This window comes from Simochromis diagramma, unplaced genomic scaffold (assembly GCF_900408965.1).
Source record: "Simochromis diagramma unplaced genomic scaffold, fSimDia1.1 OVJJ01000822.1, whole genome shotgun sequence".
NCBI classification, from domain to species: domain Eukaryota; kingdom Metazoa; phylum Chordata; class Actinopteri; order Cichliformes; family Cichlidae; genus Simochromis; species Simochromis diagramma.
This window is the reverse complement of record NW_024387520.1, coordinates 2442383-2456314: the sequence shown is the minus strand read 5'-3', so window position 1 is coordinate 2456314 and position 13932 is coordinate 2442383. Positions and strand designations below refer to the sequence as shown.

Genomic DNA, 13932 nt, shown 5'->3' with positions numbered 1-13932 from the left:
ACAAACAAAGCCCATCTGACAAAATAAATGACTTGAAAATCTGGTGCAAAAAAAAAAAAAAAAAAAAAAAAAAAAAAAAAAAAGCAGCATATTAATTAACAGCAAGTATATTTGATATTCAGATTACAGAGAAAGAAAGAAATCCAACTAGTGCATGAACACATGGTGCAGGAACATCCTGCGTGGGTTACATAGCTCTCCTGTGAAGCACTTCCTGTGCTTAAAACAATGACGGGAGAACTTGTCTCCTGAAGCAGGACAAACTGGTGATGCTGTTTACAGTCCTCCAAAAAAATCCCTTCCTGTTATTGTCCAATCTGTGGCTCACAGTGCTAAAACAAAATAGAGCTTTCAGGACTCTAGAACAAAGGTCTATCCCACCTCAACACATGATTACTGTCCTCTTTTGCTTTCAGCTTCAGCATTTCTGACTGAACAGTGGCTTTGGGAAGCTTACGTCATGGAGCTTAGTCATGCATGTCATGAGTTGTCTTTGTGTGTGCCAGTGTGTCTGTAAATACAGAATTTTATTTTACATCTCAGGCTAAAATGTATCCAAAGATTAGGGTAATGCTGTTAACTAAAAAGCAAACATGACATTTTAGGCCTCCAAGCGATCCTGCATCAAAGCAAACAAGAAAGCTCCCAATCCAGAAAAACTACAAATGTAAACCACCATTTGTTTACTCTGTGGTGAGAGTACAAGGTCTCCTTCCAGAAACTTCTGTGCAACTGTGTGCGAATTGTGGAGTGGGAGGGTCTATTAACTGACATCCGTTCTTGTCAGTTGATAGATGTTTTTAAAAAAAAAAAAAAAAAAAAAGAAAAGTCTGGCTAAAATGAAGCAATCGTCCTGTGAAATATTAGCAGATGTTTCATTTAAGGTGCAAGTTAATGTGCAACATACAACAGAAACAATTCAGGTAGTTAAACCTTTATGAGTTTGACCTAAACTAATTAGGCACTGCAAGCAAAGCACTGTTAAAACAAAGCATGTCTGTCCATCCCACATGCTGTCAGAGATAACAATGTCACTGACCCCACCAGCTGTTTGGTTGTTTTTGTTTTTTTTTTTCCTTTGAGTCCCTTTGCTGCAGAAAGATTCCAGTTTTTTGTCTGTCCAATTGTCCCATTAGGCTTTTATACAGACGACATGTAAATAAAATGTTTAAAATGACAAATTGGGGAAATTGCTGCAGCTTCAGCTTCAGGATCCCGGGCATGTTAGGCATGCTGGGTCATCTGCTGACACCAACCTTACTGGTTTTTACCACTGTTAAAAAGGGGGCTAATTAAACTGTGCCTTCAGGTGTACTGGGTTGCTTACTCATGGTTGCTTGACTTCAGTGACTGCTTACACCTGACTCCAGAGACCAGAACCTAATCCCCTGCCCTCTGTGGTTTACAGCTTTGTTAAAGGTCTGTCTTAATCCTAATCTAACTTGACACATTTCAAAGAATGGAGGTGCAATTCAATGGCTGAAAGGTGTCACAAGCTCCAGGATTAAATAAGGGGAAGCTAAAAGGGAAACTGAGAAAGTTAAATATAGTATTTTTAAAGGCTAACCTGGTGTATTAATACAAAAACTTTCCCACTAAAAGTTCTCTATGCAGTTCAGTTTACCTTCTGCTAAAGTGTTTCCTGTCAGCTATAAAAAGACTGAAGTGTCATCATATTGGTGTGACCAGATTATGATGAAAGCCTGAAGCTGTGTTCAGTTAAGTCTTATTGTAAACCCTTAAACTCTCTTGTGTCATAAGCAGATAATATAGGCTATTCAAACAGTCTTTACAGGGTCAAAGTTCAGCTGGGAAACAATAAATCTCTGAGGGCATGTGGACGTAAAGCAAATGTGCAGTCGACACTCGGCCACAGTGACTGCAATGGATTTAGGCTGAAAAGTGACTCCAAGAAAATACTCTCTTGGGGACTGGGTGTGGTTATCAAATCTGTGTTAGAAGAAACATGATCAGACTTCCTCTTCCGTTCAGATGGATGCCAACATGAAGAAGACAGGAAGTGGTTCGCTTTCAGGTTTGCTAAGGCACCTCAAAGACTCTTCATCAGATTTGTGCTTGCTTTGGAAAACAGCTTTTTCTTTTTTTTTTTTTAAATAAATAAATAATTTCAGCTTTTAGAGGAAAAAAAAAAAAAAAGCTAAGATGAGGGTACAGTGGATAACGAGCCACTCTTTCCACTCAGTCAGCACCACCCCGGATTTAATCACACGTGTTCTTAGGAATGTTTACACCTCCATGTCATCATGTTGCATCCACGCTGATTCAGCCTTTATCCACCATTGCAGCTTCATAATACTACAAACACTGTTAACCACACACATTTGCTCTCTTACTCATAAGACTGCCCTCACTTTCACTCCATTCCTTTATTTCACAACCATTTCCTGTTCATTAAACACATAAACTTTTGTATAAAAACATTAAACAGAACTAATGATTGACCAAGAGCACACCCAACTTAAATCCTAGATGCCGTGTGAACTGTGACAAGGCAAACAATACAAAGAGAAGCAGCTGGCTTTTGTCTGCACAATTCTTCTCCCTCCATCTAACGCCCACCTTACCGTTTGGCTTCTTCTAGGTGACACAGGTACTCGTAGGCGATGTTCTGCCGCCTCCTCTCATCCATCTCTTCTGCTGACAACCTCTCATCATCCTGAATGGCTGGAAAATAACAAAAAAACAAAAAAAACAACAAAAAAAACCACTTATGATTATATCACTGTCATCGTTTTTCATTATGCAACATACTCCATAGTGTGTTGTCCATTCTTATTGTTCTTAATTACAGTTGAAAAGGGTTGTTTCATAAAGCTGCACAAGAACAGGTCAAGCTAATACTCAACTATAGCTCGGGCCTCCTTAGGAGCTGTGTCACTGGTATTTTTTTTTAGCTCTAACCAACACCAAGATCATCATGTGTGCTTCATACTCAATACAGGAAGTTGTCACAAGCATGACAACATTTTTGCATACACAAGGTTATTTTAAACATGGCACAGCAAAAGTTGCACACTCGCAACCGTGACACACATCGGGAGGGTCTTCACAGTCTCCCTCCAGGTTGTAAAAAATCAGTACCACAGAAAGCGGTCTCCTCGAGGATGGTGTTTTATTACACTAACATTGAAGTGTAATAAAGGTTAAGACGGCACCTGAACAGAAGAAGTGCTGATACCAAACATACATAAAAATAAGTCTTTTTTTTAATTACTATGTGTTTAAAAACTCCACTTCATGCTTCAGTGAACCCTGCCATGAGAGATGAAATAGTCTTTTTATTTTATGGTTTTTAAACTGGCTTTGGCGGGGTGCCGATCTGACAAGTGACTTCTGCTGAGAGTTGACCTTCACCTGCAGCTTAACGAGACCCCACCCCACGCTCGTACTCCCTAACCAGCTCTAATCCAATCAAATCTATTTATTTCTGGCTGAGTAAAAGGGAAAATCTCAAGCTCAGGGGCTCCTTTTAGGAACAGATCTTTCCCTTTTCATTTAAATACAGGCTAGCAGCTGATGGTACACGTGGACAGGCACAGTTTTTACTGGCAGGTGTCTGCGAGTGTAAAATAAAGCCGGGTGCCCTGCAGATGTAAGCCTCTAGGAACTGTTTAACATGACTCTTTTTTAAAGATGGTTTTGCCATAATCTGCAACCACTAAGTTACCTATAAGATGGGAAATAAGAAATAACAGAAAATAACAACATCCGCCAGTGTCAGTAGCCAATTTTTTCCCTTTCCTTTTGTGACATATCAATGTTGAGCCGGCTAACTACACAAAGACAGTCTGATGACTTAAAAGAAAAGACTTAATTACACTAGATTTATGTGATTCTTAAATAAGTAACAAAAAAGCAAGACAGACAAAAAAATATCAGCACTGGCTAATAGACAAACTAGAGCATATCCTCTCAAGTTCCATTGATGTCATTATTAAATTAAATTAAAATTTAATTTCTTTGATAGGGACAATGTGGTTTAGCACGCAGCAGTTCCAATACAGAGCGTGAAGCTGATGTGCTGCACAGAGAGTTTACATATATTGCTAATTTGTCCCTAGCTGGACTTTTACATCCATCAGTGCTCAGATGTGTTTCAGAAAGGTTCGCATTGCTAAACAGTGACATCAAACTCATGGCAGTGGAGCTTCTGCACACCTGGGCCAAACAAAAGCTACAAAAGCCCGTTTAGAATCCTGACTTTACTGTAGTTTTGTTCAATTTTATGCCCACATTGCATATATTCTACCAATCATGCAAAACCAACTTCATATGTAGGTCATTAAACCCTTTTCTAGCCTGAATATTTTAAAACTCCAAAGCACACTCTGTTAAACTTGTCTATTCAACAGCCACCTGCAGAGACATTCGTTCGCCAAGTCTCAGCAGAGGCTTGGCAAATAATACTCGCATGCGAGGAGAAGCACGGGCCAACCACATCTCTACAGACGTAATTGTCCCGCTATTTAGGCGAAATGTTTTCTAGTCTCTTGAGCACCGTATCCAAGGGTCCAACCACAGATTTGTGGTCCAGCTGTGCAGAAGACAGATGCAGATGAAAACGTATGTCAGGCACAGAAGCCCCAGCGCAGCCATTACACACTACCTCTAGTGACACACTCACACACTTCCTGGAAGAGCCTGTCTACGCTCTTGCACTGTGTTATATTTAACTATCAGGATGGGTCTGTTGCTTTTGTGTGCCACAAGATCACCGGACCTGAGTTATAGTCCCTGTGATTATGACTCATGCTTTTGTTTAGCTGCAGGGTTATTCTACGCAACCTTTTGGCGGGCTACGATTCAAGGGAGGCTTTGTTTTGCTTTTTTGGTTCATCCATTGTATCCAAGCCAAATCAATAAACTCAGGTCAGTATGAAATACATGAATAGATTTGCCTCGGGGTCCCACAGCAGCACTTGCGAATTAAAGCGCAGTTGAAGGACAACTTTGTGATTTGGGGCCAACAAATTTGGACTTGTTTGGACCCATATCTTAGGGAGTTTGCAACATACTACTCTATCTTATCTGGAGACACACTTCTTATGGATTCACAGTAGCAAGATATGATCAATAAAATATAATGATTCAAGTCAGATGCAACAGAAAAAAGAAGAAAAAAAACAGCACTGGGGGTAATACTGCCTATTCTCAAAGCTGTACTTTGCCCACAGACATGCTATCTACAGTAAGCCTACCTGTGTTTATTGTCAGTGGACTCGCTTAAATTCTTGGCGTGCTCACGGAGTTAGGCTGCACATGTGACAGCGGCAGCAGAAAGCTCAAGTTAATGGTTAACCTGTGAGAAAAACGCCTTATGTTGGCGTCCACTGTCAAATAAACAGATTAAAAAATCATTGTGCTGCGTTTAGGGCCACCTGTGAGAGGCGAGGGGAGAAAACTAGGTCTCAAATAACTATTAGTAGTATTATTGAAACATCCAGGATGTGGTTTCTTTCACCTAAAACCTCTAATAGCCACTCTTCATCCGCATTTTAAGCGCACCGTCAGGGCCAGCCACACCTACTGAAGGTATCCCGCAGCTAGTGGTGCAGCTCACCCACCTGTTGCTCATCAAACATCCCCGCGAAGGCACCGAAACGTTAGCTCGTCCTCATCCTCGCAACCAACCCACGTTGGGGTAGGAGTCAGTAGCTTTTTAGCTCTAAAACAATCAAAAACGATCTCACTTACTTCCATAGCGTGGCCTGTGTAACGGTGCGGTTTCTTCATGGTACATCCTGCCTCGTTTCCTCCACCCGTGAACTCGTCTCAACTGGAAATAACTTAAGTTAACGTTGAAGTTACCCGGCGACCGCGCCTCTCGGCAGATACAGATGTGAATAAACTAACTAGTAACTGGGGGAAGAAAAATAATAGTGATGTATATGGAGAGAGAAAAATAGGCACAGCTGTGTCCAGAAGTTTCATGAAAGTGCTAACTGTGCCTTGCAGCAGACGAACCCCATAGTGTGCACAGCTTGTGGTGCCTCCTGAACAAAGTGCTCCTGGTCGGTGCTCTTGCCCCGCTCAGCTCTGAGCTGCAATGATTGACGGGAACGCTGACGGAGCTTTAGCACCTTGCACCACCTGCTGGTGATAAGGTGAGTCTGGGCAGAGCTTTAACTGTTTTTATTAGTATTATTATTATTTTAATTTTTAAGATGGTAAATTGTGAATGTTTAATTCTGCCTGGTGCTTTCATTATTTGTTATTTTAATGCTTTTTTTTCGCTTAGACAACCCTGCCTTGGGTGTGTCTTTACAGGGTTTTTTAACGTCCTCTAATTTGCATAAAAGTTCAGGTTTCGCTTTTGTATGCAAAGTTGATGGCACAAGTCATATAAACCAGCGGTCCCCAACCTTTTTTGCGCCACGGACCGGTTTGTGCCCGACAATATTTTCACGGACCGGCCTTTAAGGTGTCGCGGATAAATACAACAAAATAAAACTAGTACCGGTACCGAAAAAAATAAGATTTATTCATAACACACGTGAAAAGACCCAGGAAAACCGTGTTAACGAAAAAACGATAACAAAATAACGCTAAAAACCGATAAAAACCCTGAAAACCATACATTTCACACCCGAGTCTCACTCTCGCGGCCCGGTACCAAATGACTCACGGACCGGTCCGTGGCCCGGGTTTCCTGATATAAACTTACTAGTCCAACGTGTTCTTATCATAAAAGGCCATCGTGGGAGGTTAAAAATATCACTTCAAGATATTATTGCGTAAAAAATCTTTCTAAAATCAATTAAAACTTTTAGACTGTATAGAAAGACTGTATGAGGACAGCGAGACAGAGACTAGTTGTTTGCGGGGCTGATGGACATACTGGCAGACAAGGTCAGGCAGGAGCCTCTGTGGACTATGATCTTTGTAGACAACATTGTGGTCTGGAGGTGTAGGTATGCTCTGGAGTAAAAAACAATATCTGTGACAGAATATCTGTGTGTGAATGAGAGGGTGGGTGTGACAGTGAAGATGCTAGGAGAGGTAGTAGAGGAAGTGAACGTGGATAAGTTTAAATACCTGGAGGCGGGGAGACGTGAAGAGTGCTGGGGTGATTTTTGACAAATGAATAGCAGCAAAAATGAAAGAGACCGTTTAAAAGATGGTTGTGAGTTCTGCAGTGATGTAAAGTTTGGTGGTGGCATTGACGTAAAGAGGTGGAGCTGGAAGCAGCAGAGTTGATGTTAAGATCTTCTTTGGGAGTGATTAGAAATGAGTAGATAAGAGAGACGGCTCAGGCTGAGCAGTTTGGAGACAGGGTTAGGGAGACAAGTCTGAGAAGGTTTGGACATGTGGAGGATGTTAAACATAGAGCTGCCAGGCAGGAGGAAAAGAGGAAAACTGCAGATAAGATTCATGGATGCAGTGAAGGAGGAGATACAGAGGGTTGGTGTGATCGAGGAGGATGCGTGAAATAGGGTGAGAGTGAGGCAGATGACCCACTGTGGTACCCCCCAAAAGGGAGCAGCCAAAAGAAGACTGTATACAGAAGACTCTATACCGACTCTTTATACATTAATCATTGGCAGCCATTGCAATGATTCACGTCCTCGATTTTGGCCACTAGGAGGCAGCATTACCTCGAGGACACAGTTACTCTAACCACGTGTTTATCTGCGTGTATTCATTTGGCAGGTATGCAAAATGTTGGAAACGGTTTCCATTGTGGTACAATGAAATGAAAAAGATTACATCCACACAATTTTTTGATGTGGAGGCCACATTAATACCATATCTTTTACTGGGTTGGCACAACAACTGTTACATTTTTCTATTTATGTATTCTTTTTTTCTCTGTGGCATCATCTTTTATTATTTTTGTTTTTGTATATCCTCTTGTTATTTTCTTCTGTGGGCTGAACTGTCATGTAGTGTTATATAACTGCTGAAAACTGTAATATTATTAGAATTTAATGTATGCTTGTGCTGCTTTAATGTCTCTACAATGCAAAAGGGACAGTAAAGCAGTCGTTCAGCAAAAGACCTGCAGAAATAGTAGCTAGTGGTTGTAACTTCAGTTTTCTAAGTATGTGCTTCACCCGCTCATGGACTTTGGAGCGATTGTGTAGGTGTCCCCAAACATCCCATGAGTTTGGAGTGGCCTGTCCACTCTTTGGCTCTAGCACTGTCCATAAACACACCCGCCCACTATTGCGTCAAAAATGAGTGTAAATGCTGAACTCTCTCAAAGAGTTTCTCCAAAAACTGAACTTTATAGCCTTTGTAAACTATTACTGTTTAGTTAAACTTACTGCATACACATAAATTTAAGGCTTATGTTGTCTTATGCACATAAATGATGTTTATAGGAGCATCAGTATTAATATTAATCTGAGGTTTAGCACAAGCATGACACAGAAGAGTAACTTGCTAGAGAACATAAGTTTTATTATATATGTTCAAAAGCAGCACAGTCTGCAATCCCTGCTTTTCCAGTTTCTAACATCAATCACAGGGAATTGAATATTTGGCAAATACATCTTCACATTTTCTCACACTTGCTGACCACTGAACATCAAGCTCAGTCATCCCTCAGGCCCTTCACAATTAGTACTCACAACTTTATTGTTGACACACATCTGGCTATGCCCCCTCCCCTCAAAAATAGATGAACAAAACATACGAGTGATACATTCACGTTTTCCTCAACAAAAATCTTAATATTGTCATCATTTTCTCCCAGAAGAATTTATAATAATAAAAAAAAGTTGAGCATAAAAGAACGCAAGTTTTCTTACGTACATGCAAGTGTAACGCGTACACAACCACGCACGCACAGAGTAGCAGGTGAAAGCTGAGGACCAGCGGATGTACAACAGAGATACAGTATATGGACTTATCGCTTGGACGAAGCCGGAGACACACGTGTCCCCTCAAGGAGCTGAAACATTTAACCCAGAAACTTCACTAACATCAGCTTTGATATGTACATAATATTTACATTCATGGTTACATACAGAAGCCCACACACACTCTCCCTCTCAGACTCACTGTCTTTTGCATACACACAAATACAGTACATATAATCAAAATCCCTAAATACACCAACATGTTAGGTAATATTACTTCTCCGGTACAACAATGCAGGTTTTTCATTCATACTGATGACTCCTTCTGATATTCTTTGCTACTGACATAGGTCAATATTGCTGGGCAAGTTTTTTTGTTTTGTTTTGTTTTTTTGTAATTTAGATTCTGTATGTCATACTTTTGTTTTAAAAATATTTAAATTATATATATGTGCTCAAAAAATATGTTGCACAATAGCAGCAGACTTCACTTTCCAACTTATTTTACATATTCTGGGAATGATGTGCACAAGTACAGTACAGTTTTTGTTTTTTTGAGTAGCTGAGAGAGAGCCACCTGCAGCACAGACACAAACCAGGTCCACACTGAAGTTACAGATGCCACAAATACAGAGAAATGCAGGTTAAGGTTAGCTAACACCACAGAAAATACAATACACACGTTTATTATTCAAAACTGAGAGCAACTGAATCTGGGGGGAGGGACGGCATCAAATTTTTTTCCTGATATCTTTATTTTATTTTCTTCATCATGGTATGCATTGAGGTCAAAGACATGATGTACAATAACTCATATCACCTCAAATTGGTTTGAGATGATATGAGCTTTGCTGAAAACAGCCATCGATAGATGGGTACATTGTGGTCATAAAGGGACGGACATGATCAGCAACAATACTCAGGTAGACTGATGCTCAATTGGTACTATGAAAATTTCATCACACTATTACACCACCAGCAGCCTGACACACTGATGTAATGAAGGATGGATCCATGCTTCCATGTTGTTTATGCCAAATTCGAGACTCATTAGACCAGGCAATTTTCTGTTGTCCAATTTTGGTGAGCTCATGTGAATTGTAATCTTAGTTTCCTGTTGTTAGTTGACAAGAGTGACACCACATGCAGTCTTCTGCTGCTATAGTCTCATCTGCTTCATCATCAGCTCAAAGCAGTCGTGCCCTTCTCCTTGAACTCAACATCAACAAGGTATTTTCTCTTCTTTTTTTTCGGGCCATTCTTTGTAAACCCTAGAGAGGGTTGTGTGGGGAACATCCCAGTAGGTCAGCAGTTTTTTAAAATACTAAGACCAGCCTTTCTGGTACCAACAACCATGCCATGTTCAAAGTCACTTAGATCATCTTTCATCTTCCTTCTGATAATCAGTGTGTGCTTGATCAGGTCGTCTTGACTAAAGCTAAATAGGTGTATCTAACCAAGTGGCCAGTGAGATCAAGTCTAATGAGAGGTAAAAGATTAATGTTCCCTAGAAGTTTCAGTTTTGTACAACTGTGAATATAACGACTATAACCAACAAAAATGGGGTTAATTTTGATTAAATTAAGATGCATTTAAAAAAACATTATGGGCTGCACCAATCCGCCGTCATAACGAGGTGGTTGTTATCTACATTATTATTTTGCCGTCTTGCATGGTAACTAACACCACAGGTCATATCTTGATGATACTATTGGTATAGCAGTGACATTTTTGCAGGAGAGAAGGAAACAAAAGTTTTAGCAAAATACGTATGTCTAACAAAAAACATGACATTAAGACCAAAAATGAATCAATATCTGTGACATATTTTACATATGTACATAAAATTACTTCTTCTTTTTTTTTTTAAATCTAATGCCTGTTCAGTTTCTGTCTGTTCCTTAAAACCTTTGGACAGCACATGACTACGGGCATCTGCTCCAGTCAAGGAGAGGCACATTAAAAAAGGCCATTCAGTATTTTTGAAAGGAAGCAGCATGACATGTTACTGCCACAAGCAGGATCCAACACAAAGCTAAATCAGAAGGATAGCTCCTCTTAGAGTTTTTTTTTTAAAATAATAATAATAATAATAATACCACATAGAGATTTGGACAAAAGGAACAAATCATTATTTTTGGCTTTCACAAACACACAGCAGAAAATAAAAATTTCCATGTTCATATTCAACGTGACATACAATTATTGATACAGGAAAAGTGTTTCTATATGGCCTTTTTGATTCTTGGTTGGGTAAGTAGTGCAAAGGGCTTGGTCTCTGATGTAAATGGGCTTCTTTGTGAAGGTTGCTGATATAGGAGCAAATATGACACTGATCTAAATACAGCAGACTGATGTTAGATGCAAGCGAGTGAAAATAATTAGATATATGTATCTCATCTTTGCAAATGAGGTACCTGCTGCATGTTTTTCTTTATATTTATTTCTGTATGATGACTATCGGCACACATGGTCTGTGTACTGATAGTTGGTTCTGTGGGCAAGCCAGCTGTCATACAGCTGTGTCACGAGTATGAACTGTCTGATCATCTAGTCCCTGCGTTGTCACACAGCAGGTTGGCTGTGCTCATTACAGCTTGTTTTTGCACTTTTCTATCCATCTGGATTGGCTTAATAAGACTGTATCAATATTAAAAGCCTTCAGATTTTAACCGTGCAGTTTTACCACATAAGCAAAGACTGCAGCTAGAAGGTGCAACCTCAACAAACCAAACTCTAACGAGAACTCTGTAGGTGAATGATTCACAAAATGTTGAACTTATCACCTCACAAGGTTTGCATCAGACACATTGTGAAAAGGTGTGTTTGCGGTTTTGCTTCACCATTTATACATCAGCGAGCTTTGAGATGTGTGTTAAGATATGTATAAAAAACCAAGCCAGCTGCACTTCTTCCTCAAAACGCACACCGGGGTTTCTCTAGGACTCTCACATCCAGATTTTAGCCCAGGTGAGCACTGCTACACTAGTGTTACATGAGGACATTCGCCCGAGTGTCAGGCAGCCGTAGTCCAACCAGGCCCCCCCCCAACAAGCACTGATGACGCCATGAGGATAGGAATGGCCTTGGTAATGCCAACAAGAGAACCAAAAATCAGGTTCCCTAGAACTGCTGCCAGCTTACACAGAGCATTACAGAACCCAAAGCCTGTTCCCCTGGGAGAGAAAATCAAAAAACGAAAACAGAAACATGTTACTCTCATAAATTGGATGAATTAGGCCCTATTTTATACACAAGTCTATACAACAATGTTATCTATAAGAAAAAAAACACGTTTGTCCTGTTACCTCCTGACAGTAGGGAAGGACTCGGTGGTGACAACATCCAGGGAGTTCCAGGCAGAGATGCTCAGGCCATTATAAAGGCACAACATGAAAATCATCATGGATTCACTGGTGCCGAACCACAGGAAAAAACAGCTGATGCCTGATAGGATCATGGAGCCACCTGAGGACATACACACATATTCAAAAGAAGAGTAAAAGTTGACACACCCATAGTGTTACCAAAGAGCCAGGTCTTACTTTCCTACCTAACATAGAGAGACGCCCAATTTTATCCATAAGGAGAGCAGACACGATGTTGCCAGGAAGAACAGCCAGGGTCCCCAGAAAGTTGATGAAGTAAACCCAGTAGGCGCTGTAGTCATCATCAAAAGTCATCTGGCACCCTGTCTTGTTGTGGGTGAATGTACTGTTGATCACCTCTGTGCCATCAATTAATTTAGATTCATCGATATCTGCCCAGAGAAGCAAAAAAACCAAAAACTTAACTTTCCCATGTTAAGATTATAGATGGTGTATTAGAAATGACAAAACATAAGAGTTTACCTGTGTAGTCATGCCTCACCTGTGTTAAAGAAGAACGTGTCAATGAAGGTACAGTTCCTGAAGAAGGAGCCCACTGATGTCACATCATCAAAGTAGCAGTTACGAAAGGTGGAGTCAATGAAGGTGACAGACTTCAGCTTCATATTGACAAAGCTGAAGTAACAGAAATATGTTAACTTTAAAGGTACAATCAGTCATTTTTTTTAAGTTATTTAATAGAAAACAAGAATATTATATTTGTGTGCAATTAAGTCTTCAAACAAATGAATGGGTTCTTATAAATGTTACAATTAATTCATGAAAAATACATGTGAACAGCGCTGACAGCTCACAAAGAGAAAGTTATGCAACAACATCTGGTTATAAGCTAACGTTATGCCAACGCTGGGCTCGAGTGTCCTAAAAATGACACTTCCTGTCAGATAAACAGCGAGCAAACTCTCAAACAGTGTGAGAATGTAATCAAACTAAGTGTTTGAGTCCAGCAATGTTGAATCCATTTCAAAGAAAGTTTGACTGACCCCAAACCTAACAGCAGCTAACACTGACTAACAGCAGCAGTGGCAAAGACAGCTGTTTTTGAACTCTTTCTGACTAAAATGTTTGTCCAACAGCAGCTACTGTAGCTAGGATTTAGCACTTGAACTATGAGGAGTAAGTAAAGGAGTAAAACAGAATTCAGTTGACTGCAATCTGCTGATGTCTAGTGGTGATATTTTATGCACTTTATCACTTTAATTGCAGCATGTAACATTTTATCAGTTGTGCATAACAAATTTGCCTCCATCATCATTATTATTATTATTATTATTATTATTATTATTATTATTATGATGATGAAACTGAATTGTCTTACTGGTCGTTAATGAAGAGAATATTTTTGTGTATCTGGTTCTCCAGGGTGAAGTTGAAGGTGATGCCTTCGATGCGTTCATTGTTATGGATCTTCACTTTAGAGGCATATTCATCAGCCTGCAGGTGTTTGATGACATCAGGGAACCAGACTGACAGGCCATAGTATCTGCAATCAGAGGGACATGTTGATAGTTGGATCTAAAAAATCAGCTGATCGGTTCATCAACGAGAGGTTGTTCATGTTAGAGTGAGACCTGACAAAACAATAAATAGATAGACAGACACATTAGAAATCCAGAAGATACTTGTGCTTTAAAAAATCAACTGGCTGCCTCCTGTCTTGTCTCCTCCACACATGCACGCAGGTCCACCTCTGTATCCACAGAGACACCAATGAAACT

At 40.1% G+C, this 13932-nt stretch overlaps 2 protein-coding genes across 3 annotated transcripts in view; both read right to left on the bottom strand.

Moving 5' to 3' along the window:
* Positions 1–6105, bottom strand: part of iqgap2 (IQ motif containing GTPase activating protein 2) — a 36365-nt gene extending 30260 nt beyond the window's left edge. Inside the window, exons 1-3 of one of the 2 annotated variants that reach the window (XM_040019147.1) lie at positions 5986–6105; positions 5716–5880; positions 2586–2685 (exon numbers count right to left, since the gene is read on the bottom strand). In XM_040019147.1, the coding sequence (XP_039875081.1) occupies positions 2586–2685; positions 5716–5761 (146 nt within the window). In that variant the 5' untranslated portion in view covers positions 5762–5880; positions 5986–6105. Of the gene's footprint in view, positions 1–2585; positions 2686–5715 lie in introns of both variants that reach the window. The other variant, XM_040019146.1, reaches the window with a different exon arrangement.
* A 4589-nt stretch (positions 6106–10694) lies between these two features.
* Positions 10695–13932, bottom strand: part of sv2ca (synaptic vesicle glycoprotein 2Ca) — a 28792-nt gene continuing 25554 nt past the window's right edge. Inside the window, 6 exon segments of the mRNA XM_040019533.1 lie at positions 10695–11873; positions 11875–12001; positions 12134–12293; positions 12379–12585; positions 12696–12829; positions 13533–13697. Coding sequence (XP_039875467.1) covers positions 11817–11873; positions 11875–12001; positions 12134–12293; positions 12379–12585; positions 12696–12829; positions 13533–13697 — 850 coding nt within the window. The 3' untranslated portion in view covers positions 10695–11816.